We start from the raw sequence: 22546 nt of genomic DNA on the forward strand, positions 1-22546 counted from the left end.
ACCTTCTCCTTGAAACTGTTGGCTATGTGTCTATACTTTTCCTTTGTGATTTCTCCTTTCTTCCATTTCTTATACATGCCACTCTTACATCTCGTATCATCTGTAATATTATGCAGCCATACCAGTTTATTTTGGTGCCTCCTATTTTGTTTCTTGTTGGAATATTTCACATTTAAGAAACTCCCACCCATCTCTGACTGCCTTTGAGTATTTCTGACCATGGCGTCTCAACCAGTAGTTCCTTTAGCTTTTTGCAATCTGCCTTCTTAAAGTCCAGAATGCATGCCTGACTACACTCAATTTCCCCTTGCCTTTGTATAATGAAACCCAAGAGAATAGGATCATCTCCTCCCAAGATTCTCTGTGCTTTCATTATGTTGATCAGTTCCTCCCTTTTGGTGAGGACCAGGTCCAAGAGTAATGAGCCACTTGTTGCGTCTTCTACCTCCTGGGAAATGAATTTGTCAGCAAGGCAATGGAGGAATATGTTGGACCTTACGTTCTTGGCAGAGTTCAAGTCCAAGAAATCTCCCATTACTACTATCTCTCTCCTTCTTGAATGTTTGGTAATCTGCTGTATGAGGGCATCGTCCAAGTTCTCAGTCTGGCTTGGAAGTCTATAGCAAGAAGGTCATTTCCCCTCTCCTACAATGTTTACCCATATACTCTCAATCTGCCTTCTATGCTCCAAGTCATGGATCGCTTCACAAATGTACACATCCTTTACATATAATGCTCCTCCTCCTTCCTTTCTGTTTGGTCTGTTTCTTTTGAACAGATTATACCCCTCAATTTCTACATTACATTCACGAGTCTCATCCCACCAGGTTTTAGTAATGCCTGTTAGGCCATATTTATCATCCTTTATTAAGCACCCAAATTGTTCTTTCTCTTTCCATACTCTGTGCATTAGTATAGAGACAACCAAAAGCATGAGACATTCCTTCATACACTGCTGTCTCTGCCCCCCTCTGAAGTGAGACACCGGCCACCACTAGACATCTCTTCCTTCCCTGGGGAGTGGCAGGAATTGTTCTGTGCACTGTGCCTTCCACTGCCATCTTGGTGTGTCTGAGGTCTGCAGCTGCTGTTCTTGTTCTTCTCACCAAGGATCAGTGTCCGAGGTGAGGGCGTGGAATTGATTTTGCAGCTCCAGAGACACAGCATGGCTCCTGACAGTCCTGCTTTTTTTGTGTAACATTCCTCAGGGGTTCATCTCCTGCATTGGGTGATCTTCCTCCCTCCCTAGGGGCACCCTACCTGCATCTCTGTTCCAGGACAATCCACTCTGGTTTAGTGAGAATTTCCTCTTGTTGCCACAAAGTGGTAGAGGGGCCTCACATTGCCACACCTTCTCTTCTAGCAAGGCAAGCAGTTTGCATTTGTTGTAGGTAAAGTTTTGCACGTTCTCAGACAGGAGGACAAACATGGCACAGGTGTTGCAGGTCACTGCAGCTGCTCCCTCGCCATCCATCATGCAAGAAGAAGAGAAAAAGAGTTTGGATTTGATATCCTGCTTTATCAGTACCCTAAGGAGTCTCAAAGCGGCTAACATTCTCCTTTCCCTTCCTCCCCCACAACAAACACTCTGTGAGGTAAGTGAGGCTGAGAGACTTCAGAGAAGTGTGACTAGCCCAAGGTCACCCAGCAGCTGCATGTGGAGGAGCGGAGACACGAACCCGGTTCCCCAGATTACAAGACTACCGCTCTTAACCACTACACCACACTGGCTCACAAAACCTGAGTGTCCTGGCATTTTCCAACTGGTGCCATATAATTCAACAACAATTGCACAGGCGCAGTCTCTCCCTCACCATCTCCTGGGAGCTTTGCCAAGGAGATAAAGTAACACTTTTATTGGGAACATAATGTACCTTGCAAGCTGCCAAATTTATGAATTTCAGGATTGCTACAATAGATGCCTCCAGTCATGTTTTAAATCACAAATTAGGAAAATAAAGGGTGGGGCCTTCCTTTGCAGGTCGTCAGGTCCCTGGCTCCCAACAAACCAGGTGCTTAGCCGAAAGGAGAAACCTCTGTAGTTTTTCAATGTATAATAAAAAAATATGTTTCTGTAGCAGGTGATAGGCAAACCATAATTATTATCTGATGAACCTTTACCCTTACTATAGCACAGTAGTAAGCACAGTATTTCAGAAGTGGGTGTGGTCCAGGTGTTTTAGGTTACTCTGGGTTACCTTCTTAGAGTGAGCAGGAGATGTTGGAGTGAGAGGAGAAAACACACAAATCAGTTGAAAAGGAAGTGAGCAAAAGTTACTGCTGTGGAGAACGAAAGGATGGAAAATGTTCAACGGGAACCTGTCCTGGGGGAAGAGGAGACCGACAAAGTGAGTGAAATTTAAGGCTGACACTTGGAGGGGAAGAACTGTGCATGCACACAAAAGCTTATACCCAGAACAAACTTAGCTGGTCTCTAATGTGCTACTGGACAATTTGTTAATTTTTTTATTTATTTTGACTGCGTCAGACCAACACGGCTACCTACCTGAACTTGGAGGGGTGGCAGAGTGGAAGTGGTTTTAGCTTTTAAAACAAAATATGACTCATAAATGGAAAAAAAAATTCAGAAATACAATGTAGTAAAAAGTCATACTTGAATTGAAAGATTAAAAATTGAATTAGTGAATAGAACAGTGGTGAATGACCTGTAGGATATGTTATTGTTTTAATTTGTTTATTATATTTTTATCCTACAGTTCCTTCCAAAAGAGCCAAACACAGCAAACAACCAACAATATAACAGTAAAGAACAATTCCAATACACAAGCAGACTGGAAAATATCTCAACTGGGATTGCCAGTTTCATGGTACAACCATAGCTGTGCAGCTTCTTTAGGCACATTGGGAATTCATTGTAAAGAGTGGGAAGCAAATGTATCCCTGAACACACCATGGGTACTTATTAAAGAGCCAGAGACAACCATGAATTTGTGGATCATATCCCCAAATGGATCAAAATCCCCAAACACAGTTGTAGCTGCTATAACATCTTGATTTGTTACACGAGACACGGCTCTAGCTGACAAATGTACACTTACTGTCCTTCCCTTCTTTGTTTTTAAAATAGTTGGAAGCTTTATGCAAATAACATCTTGGTTATGATTTCTATACAGGTAAACAAGAGATTTCAAGACAGAATTTTTTGCTCGGAAGATGATAACAGCCTCTATTTCACATACAGTGGCAAATCAAATGTTCTAGAGGTCAGAGACCTCAGCTACCAGGTAAAGTGGGGAATTTATTTAAATCCATAGAGTGAGGTAGAATGCGTGGTAATCATCTTCTTAAAATATTCAAGCCAAAATTTTAAAAAAGCAATTTATGATTTTTTTAAAATCCTAATGAAAATTCATTAGCATTTTGGTTTGAATTCCCACTATAAACACCTTTTTTTGTACACAGTTTTGACAAATGCACACATTTTTGCAAGCAATTTCCCTAATATAATGCATTTGTTAATGTAATCTTCATTAATATATTTCATTTTTATGCACACTTTCCCCCTAATTTATGCATTTTGTAAATACTGTTGGAGAACTAAAACACAAAATTCAGTTAAGTGTGAATTTTGAAGGATGGCTGTTCTTCAGTTCTCATATTGTTTCAAAAAGTGTGGATTTGATGGCTTCAACTTTAAATGTGGACTGAAATGATTTTCTCCCCCATCCCTATTTCAGGGTATAAATGGTTCTGCTTCGATAGGAAGGGAATGCTGGGTTAATGGTTGGAGATTAAAATGTCAAGGGTAGGGTTTTAATTTTAATGCAAAATTACCAAGCCTGCATGGGACGCAGGTGGCGCTGTGGGTTAAACCACAGACCCTAGGACTTGCCGATCAGAAGGTCGGTGGTTCGAATCCCCGCAGGGGGTGAGCTCCCATTGCTCGGCCCCTGCTGCTGCCAGCGTAGCAGTTCGAAAGCACATCAAAGTGCAAGTAGATAAATAGGTACTGCTCCGGCGGGAAGGTAAACGACATTTCCGTGCGCTGCTCTGGTTCGCCAGAAGCGGCTGTACGCCGGCTCCCTCGGCCAATAAAGCAAGATGAGCGCCACAACCCCAGAGTCGGTCACGACTGGACTTAATGGTCAGGGGTCCCTTTACTTTTACTTTTACCAAGCCTGCACTTCCCAAAGAAATATGCAGACCAAAGTATGGATCTCCGTCGAAATACACATTTCTCTGAATTTTGTAATGCAGTTCCCCAGCCAATTATGTTACAAAATAATAATGCATATTTTAGTAGAAGCGAACACATTCAAAATTGAATGCATCTAGGAATATATTTATTACAGGGAAACTGCTTACAAAAATTCCTATACTAGGCAAAATTGCATAACAATATGTGTGTGTGGAGAAATGTGCGTGAAAATACATACAAATTTTCATGAAGACTTTTATAAGTTACATTTTTTAAATGTATGTAGAAACAGGGAAAACCAAATTTAAAATTGGAAAAATAAGAAATGGAAAGAGACTGAAATTGCCAGATTTTTTCATAACCAAGCGTGGTCCGTGATATGAACTCAGTGTATTTCTCTTAGACCTCTTAACAGTCAATATGTGTCTCCTCAGAAGTAATCTCCATTGAATTAAATTAAACAGAACTTATTCCCCAGTAATTTTGCAGTCAAAGATATTCAGGCTTACAGTAGCTCTATTAATGTTAAAACATAGGCCAATTAACTTCAATAGATCTGCTAAGAGTAGAATTTAGTTCAACACAACCTAAAGACTTTTAAATGTGTTTGAATGCATTTCTCCTATGTCTTTTAACAAATTGGTATTGATTATATATCTTTTAACATATTGGTATTGGTTATGTTCATTACTCATTACTCTACATTGCAAAGCAGATACTTAACAGATCTGTCTAGGCAGCTTACTGGAGAAAGAAACTGCCCTGATGATTTTAGCAGTCTGTTTCTGCAGAATCCAATCTTGAGACCATAAAACTACAAGACTGGAAAGGACCTTAAAAAACCCTTTTAGCCTAAGCTGAAACACATTACACAACTAAATGAATGGATTGTATTTTTCAAAAGGCAGGGATTAATATCTGCCAGTGCTCTTGCAAACATGCTGGAAGGTAGAAGCAGGCTTATTTCTTAGTAACAATTGTATTATATCTCTGCAAAGAGCTAGGGACTTACACTGCAATCTTGAGCATCGGAAGTAACTCTTATTGCATTCAATAGAACTTACAGCTAGATATGAGGGCACCCTTGCTTTTTAATAAAATTAAGGTTAAACATTTAGCATGATGGATATTTCTGTGGTCCTGAACATCACACCTGAAATTTCACCTGGAAAAGCACTGAGTTGGGATTTGAATTTAGATATTAGTGGATTAAAATACTGTCCAATAGACCTCCACAGCTCTAGACTTGTTAGAAATTACAGTGAATTCCTCCTTATTTTATCTGAAGCATTATTACTCTACTTTTCAGCTGATAAAGCCTTCTGGAGCAATTGACAAATCATCATCATCAGTCAGGCATTTCTACTTAACAAAAACACCATTCATCTTTCATAGGTTAATATGGCCTCACAGATTCCCTGGTATGAGAAACTAGCGGAGCTGAAAATTCCTTGGAAGTGCGGCCCAGACTCCGATTCCCATGTGGCAGCTATACAAAATATGAGTTTTAAAGTCAGAAGTGGGCGGATGCTGGCTCTCATAGAGAGCTCTGGTAAGAATTAAATCCCTTTTTAATCCGCTGAGTCTCAGCATTTGTTTGCTATATTTTCAAAGACAATAAAACAAGGGTGGCCTTACTATTGAGCAGAGTGAGGCAGCTGCCTCAGGTGGAGGACAGATAGCACTTTAAGCCAGCCTGGGGTCTTCAGTGAAGAACACTCCCCATTACCACTGCCGCTAGTCTAACTACCTTCTGTACAATAATTTAGATTTGAACAGATCAGAAAATGTGGATGAAATCCACATGGCTGTCTGGTTACATCTAGTAAGTCCCCTAGATTCATATATGCTTTGGGGTGAAGAACCCGAAGCAGCTGGTCTCCCGTAGCTACTTAACATCTGGACCTGTTATATTTGCAGCTTGCGGAAAGACGTCTTTGTTTGACGTGATTACCTGCAGGGACCATGGAGGCAAAATTACGTCAGGTGAAATCTTGATAAATGGAAAACCCTGCACTCGCCAGCTGGCAAAGAAATGCATTGCCCACGTACGGCGAGACGACAGACTGCTACCCAACCTGACAGTCAGAGAAACACTATTGTTCATTGCAAAATTGCGTCTCCCCAAGATGTTTTCAGATTCACAAAGAGAAAAAAGGGTAATTAGAATGAAAATTAAGTTGTCAAGAATGTATTTAATAACATTAGCTAAGTGGCTGTATGAGTTGTTTGGATAAAGAAAAGCTAATCTGAATGTGATTATTCATCTTCTTTTCTTCAATCAATGATAGAGCATGTTTTACCTAATATCTTCTCTTTGTGGATGGCTTGCAATTTTACTTTGTTTTGTGCTCTTTGATGGAAAAATATGAATTGGCACATTGTCATGCCAAGTGCTTGTCTAACTCTGGAGAGGCATAGATGGGAAAAGAAATGCCTTGATAGAAAAGTCGATTCTTTAAAATGCAAATGGCTATGGACTGTGTGGGCTAGAGGGCAAGATCGGCCCTAGCAATGTTGGTGCCTGAGGCAAAAACTCCAAGCTTGCTTCCACACTATAGTCCTTCAGCGCCGCAGAGTCATTGCTTCTCAATTACCTGGAAACAAAGGGCAACATACAAAGTAGTGCCAAGGTGAACACTATTAGTGCAAGGATTTCTCCTCGTGCAACGTAGCATTCTCTCCTGTGCCCCCCAATCTGTTCTGGAGATCCCTCCAACCTTCTCCAGAAGATTTGGGGACTTTGCAGGACACCTACAGAAGAGCAGAGAGGAAATCCCATTGCACCCTTGTGCTAGTGCAACTTATCAGTCTCATACTGCCCCAAATTACAAGCAGAAGGAGAGCCCTGCTGGGCTAAAGGCCCGTCTAGTTCAGCTTCCTGTTTCCCAGAGTGGTCAAGCATATGCTTCTGGGAACTCTGTAAGCAGGACATGATAGAGATAGTATTCAGGAGGCATCTTTCCGAAATTAAAACGGTGTTTCTGCACAGAACTTTATATAAGCCAGAAGCAGCTCGCTAGGTGGTAGCTAGCTACTACGCTAGCTTCCCGGGAGGTGGGTTGCTCTTGCTTACTTTGAGGGAGAGGCAAGGCAGTGGAAAGGTCAGCGCAGTGCAAACACACTGGTAGGAATGCTGGATTTAGTTATCACGGTGCATTTGCACTGTGTCAACCACCGTGCCCTTTCTCAGCAAGCCACTGCTGAGTATAGCAGTGTATTCTACAGCCAGGGCTTTTTTTCAGCTGAAACTTAGGTCTGGCACCTCCCAGGTGGGCACTGTTACCATTCTAAAAGAATAGGGAGGCATTCATAGCGAGTTCCAGCACCACTTTTTCTAGAAAAGTACAGCAATGCCCTTTCCATAGCCAAGATCCTTCTATAACAGGCATCCCCAAACTTGGCCCTCCAGATGTTTTGGGACTACAATTCCCATCATCCCTGACCACTGGTCCTGTTAGCTAGGGATGATGGGAGTTGTAGTCCCAAAACATCTGGAGGGCCAAGTTTGAGGGTGCCTGTTCTATGATGTTTATTTGCAAATGGCATTCCACAGTACTGCTATGAACACTGTCCTCTCATTAATTCTTCAGGTAGAAGACGTTATAGCAGAACTGAGATTGCGGCAATGTGCGAACACAATAGTAGGGAACGAATACATCCGTGGTGTTTCTGGCGGGGAGAGAAGACGAGTGAGCATTGGGGTCCAACTGTTATGGAATCCTGGTAAGAACACCCAAAAGCATCTCTGCTGTGCTTCCTTCCCAGGGCTGTGGTTTGGGTGCTGAATAAAGGAGGGTGCTGACATAGCCATGGGTGAATATGGGTGGCTACCTACCCCACAATGTTCTCTTTTAACTTTCAAGTGTATGACTCACATAAGGAACTGGTTGTCTGTAGCATCTGGCCACATGGTGAAATACATTTTACCGTGTCTTTGTTACTCTGCATTTTCAGATACCTGCAGGGGCAAGGGAAATATGAGTAGCTCTACAAATGGTCTTTGATTTTCAGGTGGGCACATCATAAAGTTGTTTGTGGCCAGAAATATCTGTTCACCAATGTTTTATCCAGGCAACTGAAATGAGTGTATGTGTTTAATTTCCAGTGGGGTGAGGGCCTAGGCAGTGGTGGAGCTTCATGCTCCAGCACCAGGAGATGGAGAGCAGGTGGGGGTGGGGCTGGTGCACGTCCGGGGGGTGGGGCGCACTGCCTGCGGGGGCGTGGTGACCAGCACAGGCAGGGGGTGTGGCAGCAATGGCACCCCACCGGGATCGTGCTGGTGGTGGTGGTGCACTCCCTCCGCATTCCTCTTCCTCCGCCAGTTGGCCTAGGAGGTATGCGCCCTGGCTGAATGTGGGATCAGAGTGCATAGCACCACAAGAAAATAATGCTTTACAGCCATGACCATTTTCTTAGGTTTAAATTATGTTTGCGCAGAAGAGAGCAAGCTTCCCTCTTCAAGGCCACCAAGCTATGTAAGAACATATTTAGGATGAAGGTGAAAGCTACCAACCTAATCAGATACATACGGAACTCACTGCAATTAACTTTCCTTCCTCTTTGGCAGGAATCTTGATACTCAATGATCCCACAGCTGGGCTGGACAGCTTTACCGCCCACAACCTGGTAATACTGCTGTCTAGGCTAGCAAGAGGAAATAGATTAGTTCTTCTGTCAGTTCACCAGCCAAGATCGGATATCTTCCAGCTTTTTGATTTGGTTCTCTTGATGACATCTGGACTCACAGTCTACTCTGGTGCTGCCCAAGACATGGTCCAATACTTCACACAAATGGGATATCCTTGTCCAACATACAGCAATCCTGCAGATTTCTACGGTTGGTATAATAAGTGCTTCTGGAAGAGTTATGATTTGTTTAAACTGAGCGTCTGCAGATAGCCAGCGACGATCAGATTATGTTGTTCGATTAGGAGCTAATGCCTAGAAAACTCTCCCCTCTACCTTTGGAAGTGGCAATGGGAAAGGCAGAAAAACAATACCAAAGTTTGATTTGGGCGCATCCCAAGGACCCCAGAAGTTTAGAAAGGCCCCTCACTGTCCCAAAGCAAGATGGTTTTCAGTGGCAGGCAGCTGTACCATTTGAATGTGAGCCAAGCTCAGTTCTCATCTGCTGTGTTCATCTGCCATTTTAAGTTACCCTCCCCCACCAAAAAAACCCACCTCTACAACTTGTTTTCCAATATCTATAATCCAGGTAGATCTATAAACTTATAGTTCCCCTGTGCCATCACAAGCAGGACTTGGCCTGCCCTGGTTGGGGGGTGGGGCTGGGAAGGTGGAAGCCCATAGCTGGCATCATACAAAGGACCCCCTGAAGTTTGACACCAGACCAGTTTGGAAGACAGACATAGAGACAGAAGGACAAGTTGGTTAAAAGGGAGGCAGTTATGCAATGGAACAACCACTCTCTTAGAGCAGGCGTAGGCAAACTCCAGCCCTCCAGATGTTCGGGACTACAGTTCCCATCATCCCTAGCTAACAGGATCAGTTGTTATGGATGGTGGGAACTGTAGTCCCAAACATCTGGAGGGCCAGAGTTTGCTTATGCCTGTCTTAGAGAAACTTGAAGTAGGGTTAACAGTGGTGCTCTAGCCCCAATAATCTGCTTGTTTAGTTATAGAGAAAACAAACACCACATCTTAAAGAAGGATTAGAGTAAACTACTAGTAGACCACATAGTGCCTTGAAGAAGTTGTGGATTACAATCCCCACCATCCCTACTTGTCATATATTGGCTGAGGCTGATGGGAGCTGTAGTCTATAGCATCTGCTAATAAACTACATTGGCTACCACTGGGCTAAACATTACCAAGATTTTCATGATGGCCTCTTCAAGAGTGGAACAGACTGCAAGAGAAGCTGGCAGCCTCTCCTTTGTCAGAGTTTACTAAAAGAGTAAAGACAAACAATAAGTTCTTTAAATACATTATTAGTAGCAGGAGAGCAGCTAGGGAGGCTGTTAGACCCTTGGATGACAAGGCAGTCTAATGTATGCTAAAGGAGGACGAGGAGATTGTAGAGAAGCTGGATGAATTATTTGCATCAGTCTCCACAGCAGAAGGGAGTAAGCTTCCAAATACCAGGTGTTGGAAATCACAGAAGCAGCGAAAGCTCTTGAGCTCAGGTCCCACTTGCAGGCTTCCCATAGACATCTCGGTGGCAACTGTGAGAACAGGATTTGATCGACCACTGGCTTGATCCAGCAGGTTCTTAGTGTTTCTAGATGGTCACCTATCAGGGATGCCGTTATCAGTGGGCACTTCATTAGACACATGAAGTACAATCCTAAATTGACAGGCAGGGAATTTAAACAGAATTGGAAGATAGGATTCAATTACCTCTGAAAAGATAACCGTAAATTCAGATACGAAACTGAAAACGCCGAACAGCATGTGTGGGTTATATGATCTTACTCAGGATCCTGTCTTACAGTTGATTTGATCAGCATCGAGAGGCAGAGTGAAGAAAAGGAGATGGAAAGCAAGCAAAGGGCTCGCTCACTTGCTGCCATGTTTCATGAAAACATTAAAAACACGGATGACCGCTTATGGAAAAGCAAACCAAGAGACAACATGGTCACTGTTTCTGCAGAGAGGTAAAAATAAGAGCCGTAAAGAGCTTTGATGGTGGTATATCAAGGCAGTATATAAAGAAATTGGTTTCAGAATAAACCCATCTCCCATTTCCGCCCATTTTTGACAGCTCTACTACATTCATTTTGGAGGAGAAAATTACTGTGAACTCTCATTCGGCCGATCAGTTGCCTGGATGGTTACAGCAGTTCACTGTTTTGCTAAGGTAATGTTGTTTCAAGCCCTGTTAAGATTGCAAATATCAGACTTTATTGTTGTTGTTGTTGTTATTTAAACTTATACAATGCCCTATACCCGGAGGTCTCAGGGCAGTTCACAACAAGACCACAACATATAAAATCAAACCAAAAGCAATAACCTCCAAAAAAAGCCACATTCTAAAAGGGTGTTGGATGTCAATAAGATCAACCAAAGGCCTGGTTAAAAAGGAACACTTTTGCCTGGCGCCTAAAGGTGTATAATGAAGGCGCCAGGCGAACTTCCCTGGGGAGATCATTCCATAGACAGGGAGCCACTGCAGAGAAGGCCCTTTCTAGTTGGTATACCTATTTAATTCCTGGACTATATCTGTATCAGACATGACCATCTAACATGGTTAATGTACACTTCCTCTAAGATTGATGGCATTGTTAGTTATGGATATGGATGAATGGTCCTCACCTTGTGTCCTAGGGCCAAGATCATAGGGATCTGGTTGGTTGCAGCAGCTAGAAATACAGGTGGTCTATTTAGGTCCAAATGCACAAACTTAACCTATTAATCATGCTGTCAGACAGCAAAGGCTTCCCCAAGGCATTTAAGGTGGACATCATTCCTTGTGGTAGCCATAGATATGTTCTCCACCCTGAAGTGAGGAGATAATTTAGGCTCAGAATTGATAATGTTATTTCTTTTTGTAGCCGCCAGATCTCCAATGATTTCCGAGATCTCTCAGCATTGCTGATCCGTGGATTTGAGGCTCTTCTAATGTCATTGTTAATGGGATTCCTATATTATGGTCATGACAAAAGTCTGTCTATTCCGGATGTATCGGCACTTCTGTTTATGCTAGGAGCTCTGATTCCTTACCTTGTGGTTGTTGAAACTGTAACAAAATGTAAGTTTTACAGCATTAAGAGTTTTAGAAGGTTTTTTTTAGGTTTTAATTTTTTTAAAAAAAAAGTTTGAAAAAGAAGTTTTTAAGAGGTTTTAAAAATTCAGAAAGCAATAGCAATGTTAATAAATAAATAAAAATGACAGCCTGCCATTCTAACAAGAAACACAATGGTTTATTTCTGCTTTCTGCTATAGGCCATTCTGAAAAAGCTGTACTGTATCAGGATTTTGAAGATGGGCTGTATCCTGTTAGCCCATATTTCTCCGCCAAGGTAATTGGCTTCCGTTGTAGCAAGATGGCTTCCAGTCCCCTCTGATCTCTTGGAAATGCTTCTGGGACATAGGGAGCCATGGACCACCATTTGAGAAGCACTGAACTATTAACTCTAGGAGAGATGATGATTAATTGTAGAATGAAAGCCAGTAATAGGTTGATGTTGTGCTGTAAGGACAGTGTTTTGTTGTTATGTGTTGTGTTGTGTTGTGTTGTGTTGTGTTGTGTTGTGTTGTGTTGTGTTATTTTAATGTTTTGTTAGTGTCCCAAAGAAGAGTCCCAGAATGCAATCAGTTGTGCTGATCCATATAGCTAAATACATAAATGCAACCCCCTGCCACCCCCGCCGCTTGAAAGAGCAGCAGTATGTAGGATAAAAGGTAAAGGGACCCCTGACCATTAGGTCGTGGCCGACTCTGGGGTTGTGGCGCTCATCTTGCTTTATTGGCCGAGGGAGCCGGCGTACAGCTTCCGGGTCATGTGGCCAGCATGACTAAACCGCTTCTGGCAAACCAGAGCAGCGCACGGAAACGCAGTTTACCTTCCTGCTGGAGTGGTACCTATTTATCTACTTGCACTTTGACGTGCTTTCGAACTGCTAGGTTGGCAAGAGCAGGGAACAACCAACGGGAGCTCACCCCGTCGCGGGGATTCGAACCGCCGACCTTCTGATCAGCAAGTCCTAGGCTCTGTGGTTTAACCCACAGTGCCACCTGCGTCCCTAGTATGTAGGATAATACCCAATTAATTAGGATTAGGTGACAGTCACAGAAAAAGGTGCATATAAAATCAATTCACATTGTAAAACACTTTGAGCTTTAACATATGGTCTTTAGCCAGCTGAAATGCAGCTTATAAACAGTCTTGCAATATATGTGTTACCAGTGCTATTTTTCTAGAAAAAGAGGTGCCAGAACTCACCATGAACACCTCCCTTGTTCTCTTAGAATGGCAATGGCACCCACCTGAGAGGTGTTCTGGCAAGTTCTGGCTGAAAAAAGCCCCGTGTGTAACCTTTTAATGCGCAAGCAGGAACCTCAGCAAAGAAAAGAAGTACCTAGCCCTCGCTTAATTTCCCCCCTCTGTCTCTAATTTCTCCTTTGCTGATCTGTTCCAAACAAAAAGAAGCAACAGAAGTCTCTTGACCAGCTCATACACTTGCCACATGGAAAATCCACCCATTATCCTGGCACTACCCTGGCAGATGATGGCAATTCTCCTGATCTGAAAAACAGTAAAATGCCAGGACCTCTCTTCCATGTGTCCCATCAAAACCCAGCATTAGAAAGTGAGAGAAACAATGTCCCATTTATGCCACAATTCTTTTTGGCCTCAGACATGGAATAAATTGGTGGGGGTTCCCCTCAAGGTCAGTGATATTTCCTTTCTCAAACAGGTTTTAGGAGAACTTCCAGAACAGTTCTTCCTAATGATAGTTTATGGGGTTCCTACCTACTGGCTAGCAAACCTCCGTCCGGAACCAGAATGTTTCTTCCTTATGCTGCTGCTGCTTATGCTAGTCACTTTCTGCGCCCGGACCATGGCGATGTGGATGTCTGCAATGCTGCCAACATTTCATATCTCGGCCTTCGTTTCCAATATTCTGTACACAATGTTTTTGATGAGCGGAGGCTTCTTCATAAGCTTGGAAAACCTGTGGACAGGTAAGCTGGAAACACCAGGCAGCCGACAAGCAGAAAGCTACATTAACAGAAGCAGAGGAAGCAATGGAATGCCATATTTCACGGGTGGAAAACCATTTAAGCATTTATACGACTTTCCATAGATATCTGAAGGCAGGCCTGTATCAGGGAGCTTTCTGGTGTTCCATTGTCTTTTATATTCTGTTGGCAGCCACCCAGAGTGACTGGGGCAAAAGATGGATGGGGTACAAGTAATAAATTATTATTTTTCTCTTCTGGACAACTTTCTGGGGGTCACATGCTAGCATACCCATCAACTGCACCAGAAAAAACAGGACAGCCTGTTTTTTCTGCGAGAGCACGGCAGCCATTTTGGGCACCATGCTCTTGTGCAATTTCGGGCAAAGATCTTGTTTCTTTGGGTCCACGATCTGTGTTGAATTAGGCTCCCTTTGCTTCCCTCTTTTTCCAGTTCCAACTTGGATTTCCAAAGTATCTTTTGTCAGGTGGAGTTTTGAAGGAGTAATGCAAGTTCAATTTAGAGGACGCACTTACCCGATGACTTTTGGCAATATCACCTATCCAGTTCCTGGAAAACTAGTAAGTCACTTCTTTCTAGGTAACATTTCTCGTGAATATAGCTATTCAAATATTGTGCACATGTGTTAACCACAATTTTGGGTTAGTGTTGCACACACACACACACACCCCAACCCGCAACTTACATGCATTTACCTTGTGCACATTCAGCTTCATGCATGTTGCAAAAAAGAAAAAAATAAATTTAAAGGGGTGGAAAGGGTACGCAGTTCCAGGAAAAATGACTTTGGCAATCCCACCTGCCATTGAACTCAATGGGTTCTGACTATATGGTAAGTCTGCTACTTGCACAAGGGTTCAGTTCTGGGAACTGTGCCCCAAAGCAAAAACACATAAAGCCAGGAGGGCCCCCTAAAAAAACCAAACTGCTCCTCTCATTCTCAGACCACCTCCATTTGCTCAGATCACCTTCCCCTTGCTCTCAGACCACTTTGCTTGCTCTCCATGCTCTTGTCAGTCCCTATCTCACTCTCCAACTCTCTGACAGCGCCCAGATACTCTCCCAGGGTGAGTGCAATGGCTGATGGGATTGCCAACTGTTGTTTCCCACCCTTCTGCCACCGTCTGACCTTTTTTCCCCGCTGCATATTTTGATTTCCCTCACATTTTTCCAGATTAGTTATTTATTTATTGCCCACGTAAGGTTGCGATCACATAAGAAAAATGAGCATAAGTTGCAGGCTTACTGTACACGATTTTGGCTTTAGGTCTGACCCCTGGAACGTAACCCCTGTGCATGTTGCAGACTTAGGTACACAGACACACACAGAGTGCTCTGGATTTGTACCTTTTATATTTATTTTATTTTGTTGTTTAGCCATTTAGTCGTGTCCAACTCTTCGTGACTCCGTGGACCAGATTTTTATTGATTTACCAATATCGTTCCAATAGCAGCCTCATTATAACAATACCGATTTTATCCAATTAATACAATTATTAATGCCGATTGTTTTATTGATTTTAAACTATGAAACACCGAGAGGCCTCTGTCGATAAGCCAGTATAGAATTGCCTAATGAAAGGCAATTAGTCTTACTGAGCACTAGGGGACTCTCATCTTTCTGCAACACCCTGCAATTCTAAACAGATGCACCTGGGCGCAAGTCCCCCTGATTATAGCTTGGTGGCAAGAATGCAGTTCTAAAGGAGCTCCACTCGGTGGCCATTCAAGAGGACTGCAAAGCAACTGCCTCTCAGCACCCATCAGCTGCTAGACACTGACAGTGTTTCCCCAAAGGAGCTGGCTCTGGTTGCTGAGAAGAAGCCCCTTCGAGGTCCGTTTCTGCTCCCTCTCAGCATCCAACCCATAGCGCTTTTGAAAAAGTGCTGCCAGCACCCACCAGCTGATTGGCTCTGGTCGTGCCCCTTTGAAGATGCACACACTCACTGACCATCATCTGATCAGTGCTGAGAACGGTCAATTTAGCTGCACAGGAGTTTTGCAGGAAGGGATTTTTTTGGGTGGTGGTGGAAGGTCATGGCACCTCCCCTCAATTCACAATATGTACAGTGGTACCTCGGTTTTCAAATGTCTCCATTGACAAACATTTTGGTTTTCAAATGCCGTAAACCTGGAAGTAAATGCTTTGGTTTTTGAACAAACCTCGGAAGTCAAACATGTTTCACCGCTTCTGCTGAGTGTAAGATCCTGAGGCCTAGCTTTCGGCTGTTGAGTGTTTGGTTTTCGAATGTTTCAGAACTCAAACGGTCTTCCAGAACGAATTATGTTCGAAAACCGAGGTACCACTGTATATATGTATGTGTGTAAGCTGTAATATTTCCTTAAATTATCTGATAAAGGCTTCCATTCTTCAACAAAACAATCATCACTAAGTTCTCTTATTTTAGCTGTTAACTTTGCTGATTCAACATAGTCCATCAATTTGGTTATCCATTCTTCTTTGGTGGGGACTTCTTCATCTTTCCATTTCTGAGTGTAAAGAATATAATGTATTTTCCTTGCAAGCCCCATTCACACAACCGAGACTCTTCAGTCATGGCTGGCAGCTGGGCTGGGGGTAACTTTCAACTTGGAGCCTCTAGCTATTTTTCTTTAATCTCCTGTGCCTGGTCGTGTTTTGTTGTGGCTGCGATTGTCAAACGAGGGATGATGGGGAAAATTTGGAGGGATGGTTGTTTTGTTAAAGAAGCAATAATTCCCTTCTACACACCTCAGCTGTGAATTTGCTGGAAAACAGTGTTTAGAAATTGCACTGCACCACCTCTCAAATGATGCTCATGCACTCATCAAGAGAGTTGTCACAGTTCTTGCAATGACAGACAGTCGTAACTGAAGAGCCTCTTATCTGAACTTTATAGATAGCTTCCGCAAAGCGTGGACACAAAAAGAAACAAGAGCAATGTCAAAAGGAGAATGGGTTTGCTTCTTTCCTGGAATGTATATGGAAGAAATTTTAAAACAGGATGGGGCAGCATTTAATTCAGTAGTTACTGGGGCCTAATGAGACTGGTAGGGCATAAGGCAGGAGGCCAACAGTGGATGGCGCCAGAGCAAAGGCAACTAATTCTACTTTTCTCCACATCCTCTCTGCTGAGTTCTACAAGTACCAAAGAGCAAAGGTGTTTATACCAACTTATACCAACTCAGACCATTGCTCCATCTAGCTCAGTATTGTCTATGCTGCCTCATAGAAGCTCTCCAAGATTTTCGACCTGGGACAAATCTCCCTACTTGGAGACTGGACCTGAGATCTTCTATATGAAAAGCAGATGGTCTACCACTGAGCTGTAATACAGGCATACTCCTCTCAGAACAAATAATGGTTTCATCTTCAGATCTACTGTTTCGCTCGCATGCACATTTAGAAATTTAATTAATTGATTGAAACTCACTTATGAGTAAACAATTAGAATTTATTTAACTGGAATTCAAACTGATTGATTTAATTGGAATTTGATTGACTTACAGGTACTCCAGTCACTGGATTTAGACCTCCAGCCCCACTACGCAATTTACCTCATCTTGATCAGTATTTCCACCATCTTCTTGGTTTTATACTACTTATCTCTCCGGTTCATCAAGCAGAAATCAAACCAGGACTGGCAATAATAACATGACATCATTGATCACAGTGGCAGGATTGAAAGCAGAAGAGAGAGCGTTCGCACGGGTCCATATTAAAAGCCAGATCTAACTCTTGCAATAAAGGCAAAACTTAAAATGGTCCATAAACTCTTGTGTTTATTAAAACGCTGCAAAGATTATTTGTTTTGCCTTAATTGGTCTCAGCCATGCAGTGATTTGGATAAGCCACCAGATGGCAGCAAAATACAACGGGTTAAAATGCTGAATTTATGTCCCTGCCACATTCTTCTTGTAGCAGGGGGTGAAGGAAGCCAGTTGTTGAGTCAAGTCTTCAGGATTAGATGACATAGATAGTTGTGTCACTGGTAAGATCTGTGTGATTTACATATGGAAGCATTTTTTCAGAGAATGGGGTGCTATTCTAAATGGTTCTCAATAAGTCACAAAGAAATACATCTCTTACCTTTAAACTCTGACACCTCCAGATATTAGACAACAGCTCCCATCCTTCCATGATGCCTTTGGGCTGATGTGCATTGGAATCAAGCTCTGGAGGCTTAGAAGCCTAGTCACATCTGCCCTATATAAATCAACTGTGTCAAAGGATGCCAATATAAGATCTAATCAATAATCCTTATTTGTATTTTATTTTATTTTATTTATAACATGGAGAATTCAGCAGACCCTTTCTAGGAAGAGTTACAGTGCAACCAAGAATGCTTTGTTATGTAGCAGATTATTTTTTATTTGAAGAGAAACCTCAGGGTGTAAACTGAATTTCTGTTGCCTTTTGGAACCCAACTTTTGTTGTTGTTGTTTTTAATGCAGGCTTTGCCAATATATTGTTTTAATATAGCTTTCAGCAACCTGGTGCCCTCAAGGTGTTTTGTGCTGGCTGGAGCGGATGGGCAGCCCAAAATGTCTCAGGGCACCATATGCAAAGCCTGGTTTAATGTATTTATGATATAATTATTTTGAGCAATTCACAGCACATGTCTACTTAGAAGTAAGTCCCACTGAGTTCAGTGGGGCTTACTCCTAGGTAAGTGGGTACAGGATTGCATCCTTAGTAAGGGATGGGATATCATGCAATAAAAAAGGATTTTCCTCAACCCCCTCTCCCCGCCCACCATCAAGAAGTACTTTACCACAGTGTTTTTCTATTAGACCATCACCCAAATTCTGCTGGAAAACTGGGAGCAGACTTGATAAGCCCTAACCTTACATTAAAGTCATGCTTTAACCCAAAACTTTTCAAAAGTACATCACCAGGTGCTATAGGAGAAACTGGGAAGTGCCCCATATATTGACTATTTGTTTTTTTTAAAAAAGCAACTCAGCCCTTACAATTGATATGTCTTTTTAGAAGGCATTGATATATTATGTTGTTTGCTTATTGTTAACGCACACAAATATCACATTGTTGACAACACAGAAAGCCCATTGTTAAAAATAATTGTAGTCTATTCTGTTTTTGAAAAGATCCAGAAACAAGCAATATTCTCTGCTGTAAGTTTTTTTAAAAAATAAAATAAAATAAAATAAAAACATTACGTTTCGGTTCTGCGGTCGTGGTGCTAAGGACAATCCACAGCACCAGAAAATCACCTGGGTCCCTATGCAGCAGGATGGATGTGCTCAGGGAGAAAGGATCTCAGCCGCAGGGCAGATGCAGGTGCACATCTGGACCGGGGTGCTGATCCAAGTGCCATCTTGATGGCTGGATGCACCACTTGATTCAGATAAGAGATTGGGGGTAGTGGAAGGGACTGTCCATTTGGTTTCCTAATAATAGAATTCATAGCACAAAATATTTTTTAGAAAAGGGTTGGTTTAAACCAATTTATATTTGCTAAGGTCCAATCACAAATCTTGTGTTAGTGCATGCGTGTTCAGAACCAGGTGGGCTATGTCTTACTATTATTCTCAATTATTTATCTTTATATTTATTTGTCCATTCCCCCCCCCCCACACTTCAAAAATGAACTCCAAGTGATTTACAAACACAAGGATTGAAAACAGACATAAAAGCAAGAAAGAGGAAATCCGACACAACTCCACTGAAAGATAAGCAGAAAATTAAGATCCGAAGGCCTGAGTGAATAAAAATGTGCTAGGGTGCCTCCCTGGGGAAAACATTCCACAACTAGGGAGCCAGCACTGAGAAGGCCTGTCCTCCTGTCACCACTACATGCAGCGGTAGGCCTCTGAGGACAGAACCAGATGAATATTATTAGAGTAGTGTGAACAGACATTACACTAATGGTTGCAGACTATGTGTGTGTGTGTGTGTGTGTGTGTGTGTGTGTGTGTGTGTGTGTATATATATGGGTTTCTAAAAAAAAAATTTCCCATCTTTCAACCTTAAAAATTTACAAGTGGTAAACAGTATTCATCATCATCATCAAACCTTTATTGGCATCCCATACAAACATTCAGAATAAATAGGCCAAGGTGATCTCATTGCCATTTCAACAGTACAGTCCTTTGCCAAAGGGAAGAAGAGGCGAGCAATCTATTTCATCTCTGTGGATCTCCAGCAAGGGCAAGATCCTGTAGTGTACTTTGGCGACAAAAAAATCAAATAGAGGAACTTAGCTACTGTCTTGGTGAGCTCCTGGTCTCTCCCCTGTAATAAGAAGCGTATAACCTCTGTCTCTGGTTTCCATGTTGGAATACGTCGATGGTCTAGAAATTGTTGGCGGAGATCATTAAACAGTATTCCTAGCACCTACAGGTTAGAAGAAAACGAGCCAATTGAGTTTCCCTGGGGACGATGCTCAACAGAGAGGACCTTACCACCAGTCATTGGCCACCTCACCTCAGACAACGAGGGTACCAAGAGCAGGTCAAATATTCGCAACCATGTGGCAAGGAGTGGTATTATATTTCATTTTCTAAAGTAGCCCTAGCATTTTAAATGGCAAAGTGACCTGCTTTCAGGCATGGGATTTTCATAGTGTACAGGGAGGTTGTCCACAGAGTTTGCCCTCTTCGTTTCAGTGAAGGAAACAAATGATCCTGCCATTTGTTTCATTTGATGCTTCGGACATTTAGTGCCTTTAAAAAAAATGGAGAAAAGTTTATACTTCAGTTAAAACCATTCAGATAAGCAGAGGTGGAAATGTTTTGGTTCATTTGCTTGAAAAAATTATGAACTAACCAATTTTTTTTTAGGAGTAAGCTTAGAAGGACAGAGAGATGAAATCCTTTTATTGTATGTGTTTCTGGTGAGAGTACCCACATTTATTCTAGGCAATGTTTCATTGAGAACCACCAGGTCTCAAGCCAAATTGGAAATCACAGGGCCCAGCTTAGGAATCATCCCTCCATTGAATGGGCAATGGCTGAAGTAAGGTACTGAAGAGGAGGTTGAGATTCCTGCATTGCAGGGGGTTAGACTAGATGTCCTTTGGTGTACCTTCCAACTCTACAATTCTTGGTGGCACATGCATACACAGCAGCACATACTGAAGGGTGATGACCTTTTTCCTGCCTTCTGTAGCAGCCAAGCACAAGTGTGTGTGTGTATGTGTGTGTGTGTGTGTGTGAAAAGTGTGAACGGAAGTAAACTTCAATGATTTTGAGATTGTCTAACTTTGATTTTTTCTTTTTAAAGAGAAAGTATTAAAACCAGACTTGCTCAGTCTTTCATGGCGTCATTAAACTGTCAAGATAGTGGGCCATTTGATTCTTAATTATTCTTTTTATTATATTTAAGACACTTTAAAAAAATAATTTATGCTTCTGCATAATGTTCTGTTGTGATTAGGATCTCTTTTCTAGTTCACTGTAGTATCCAGACTGTACATTGGCAACTTGGTTCTTTCTCTCTCATTCTTTCTTTCTACACACACACACACACACACACACACACACACACTTAAAGGACTAAATTCTAGGCTGACTCTCTGTTGTGAATGCAGTGTGAGGCTCAACCCCCTTTTTTTCAAAGTGGGGCACGTGTGGCGGGAGAGAAACAAAAGGGGGAAATGCAAAAGCCATATGGGACCACTCAGAATTCAAGGGGCAAAAGATATCAGGATATGACATTATCATTTACTTCCTCCTTGAGAGCTTCCTTCCTTTTGTGAAACGAGTCAGGCAGCTGACATTGCTTAAACAGTCTTTTTAACGTTTCAAAATTCCACCCTCTAAATGTTCTGCAAAAGGGACTAAGCTGTGTGAATGTTTCAGAGGTGGTGTTATGACAAGAGGAGAGACGTACATACAATAGGACTCGGGGAGAGCAGAGCTACAACAGCTTTCTGGTACTTTAGAGCTGAGAACTCCTCACAGGAGGCGACCATGCACGTGCCGTTCCATTAAAAACATGTGTCAGGTCTCGTATTATCTCCCACTCTGTCCTTATGTGCACAGAAAGACCGAAGGATTGCTAGCGTACAGATGAGGAATCGGATGCATGCAAAAGCATCCCAATCTGTGTGCAGACTGTAAAAAATAGTATACCACAAACACGGAACAAACAGCACAATCCTGTACATGATGACTCAGAAGAAACTGCACTGTTTCCAGTGGGGCTTAATGTACCTGGTAGAGATGAAATGGATGGACATTCTCCCCACAGATGTGGTTCCCCAGGCTAAAATGGCATATTACATTTGGGGGGGAACTGGAGGGGAAAAGTTCTACTGAAGATGTGAGGGTTAACTGGTGCTGAAATAATGTTGAGGCTAACTAGGCATGCACCTGGTGAGTGCTTGGTTGGGAGAAGAGTGGGAGACTCATTTAAGCTGAACTTTTTAAGAAAAGGAAAATAATGATGTATATAATTTCTAGGGTACATTTATTTGTTTTAGCTTAAGGTGCTTACAAATTCATTTCTCTGTCCCAAAGCATGGAAATTGTAAGCTAATGCTCTATCCTTAACTTTTGCATCACTGAAGCAATAAACACTTTCTGCCATCTCAATTGTTGTGGTCACTCGCACCCATACTTTCAGCGGGTCCTTCAGCTGATTTTTTCTCACACACCCCCCCCATTAGTACAAGCAAATACATTTATGCCATGCTATTTAACAGCATAAAAGCTCCATCAACTTCAGCATTCTACTTCCAACAATAACCAGTCAAGATGGAGGAACCGGAAGTC

The 22546-nt window shown here is 42.3% G+C and overlaps 1 protein-coding gene across 1 annotated transcript in view; it reads left to right on the top strand.

The window, feature by feature from the left end:
- Window positions 1-17581, top strand: part of LOC309338013 (ATP-binding cassette sub-family G member 8-like) — a 59513-nt gene extending 41932 nt beyond the window's left edge. The window contains exons 13-24 of the mRNA XM_081855120.1: window positions 3135-3245; window positions 5555-5711; window positions 6080-6318; window positions 7753-7885; window positions 8730-8999; window positions 10616-10778; window positions 10886-10981; window positions 11676-11872; window positions 12067-12143; window positions 13542-13809; window positions 14261-14388; window positions 17318-17581. Of these exons, the coding sequence (XP_081711246.1) occupies window positions 3135-3245; window positions 5555-5711; window positions 6080-6318; window positions 7753-7885; window positions 8730-8999; window positions 10616-10778; window positions 10886-10981; window positions 11676-11872; window positions 12067-12143; window positions 13542-13809; window positions 14261-14388; window positions 17318-17458 (1980 nt within the window). The 3' untranslated portion in view covers window positions 17459-17581. The remainder of the gene's footprint in view (window positions 1-3134; window positions 3246-5554; window positions 5712-6079; window positions 6319-7752; window positions 7886-8729; window positions 9000-10615; window positions 10779-10885; window positions 10982-11675; window positions 11873-12066; window positions 12144-13541; window positions 13810-14260; window positions 14389-17317) is intronic.
- The last annotated feature ends 4965 nt before the right edge of the window (window positions 17582-22546 follow it).

This window comes from Podarcis erhardii (genome assembly GCF_964252035.2).
Source record: "Podarcis erhardii genome assembly, chromosome: 3".
NCBI lineage: Eukaryota > Metazoa > Chordata > Lepidosauria > Squamata > Lacertidae > Podarcis > Podarcis erhardii.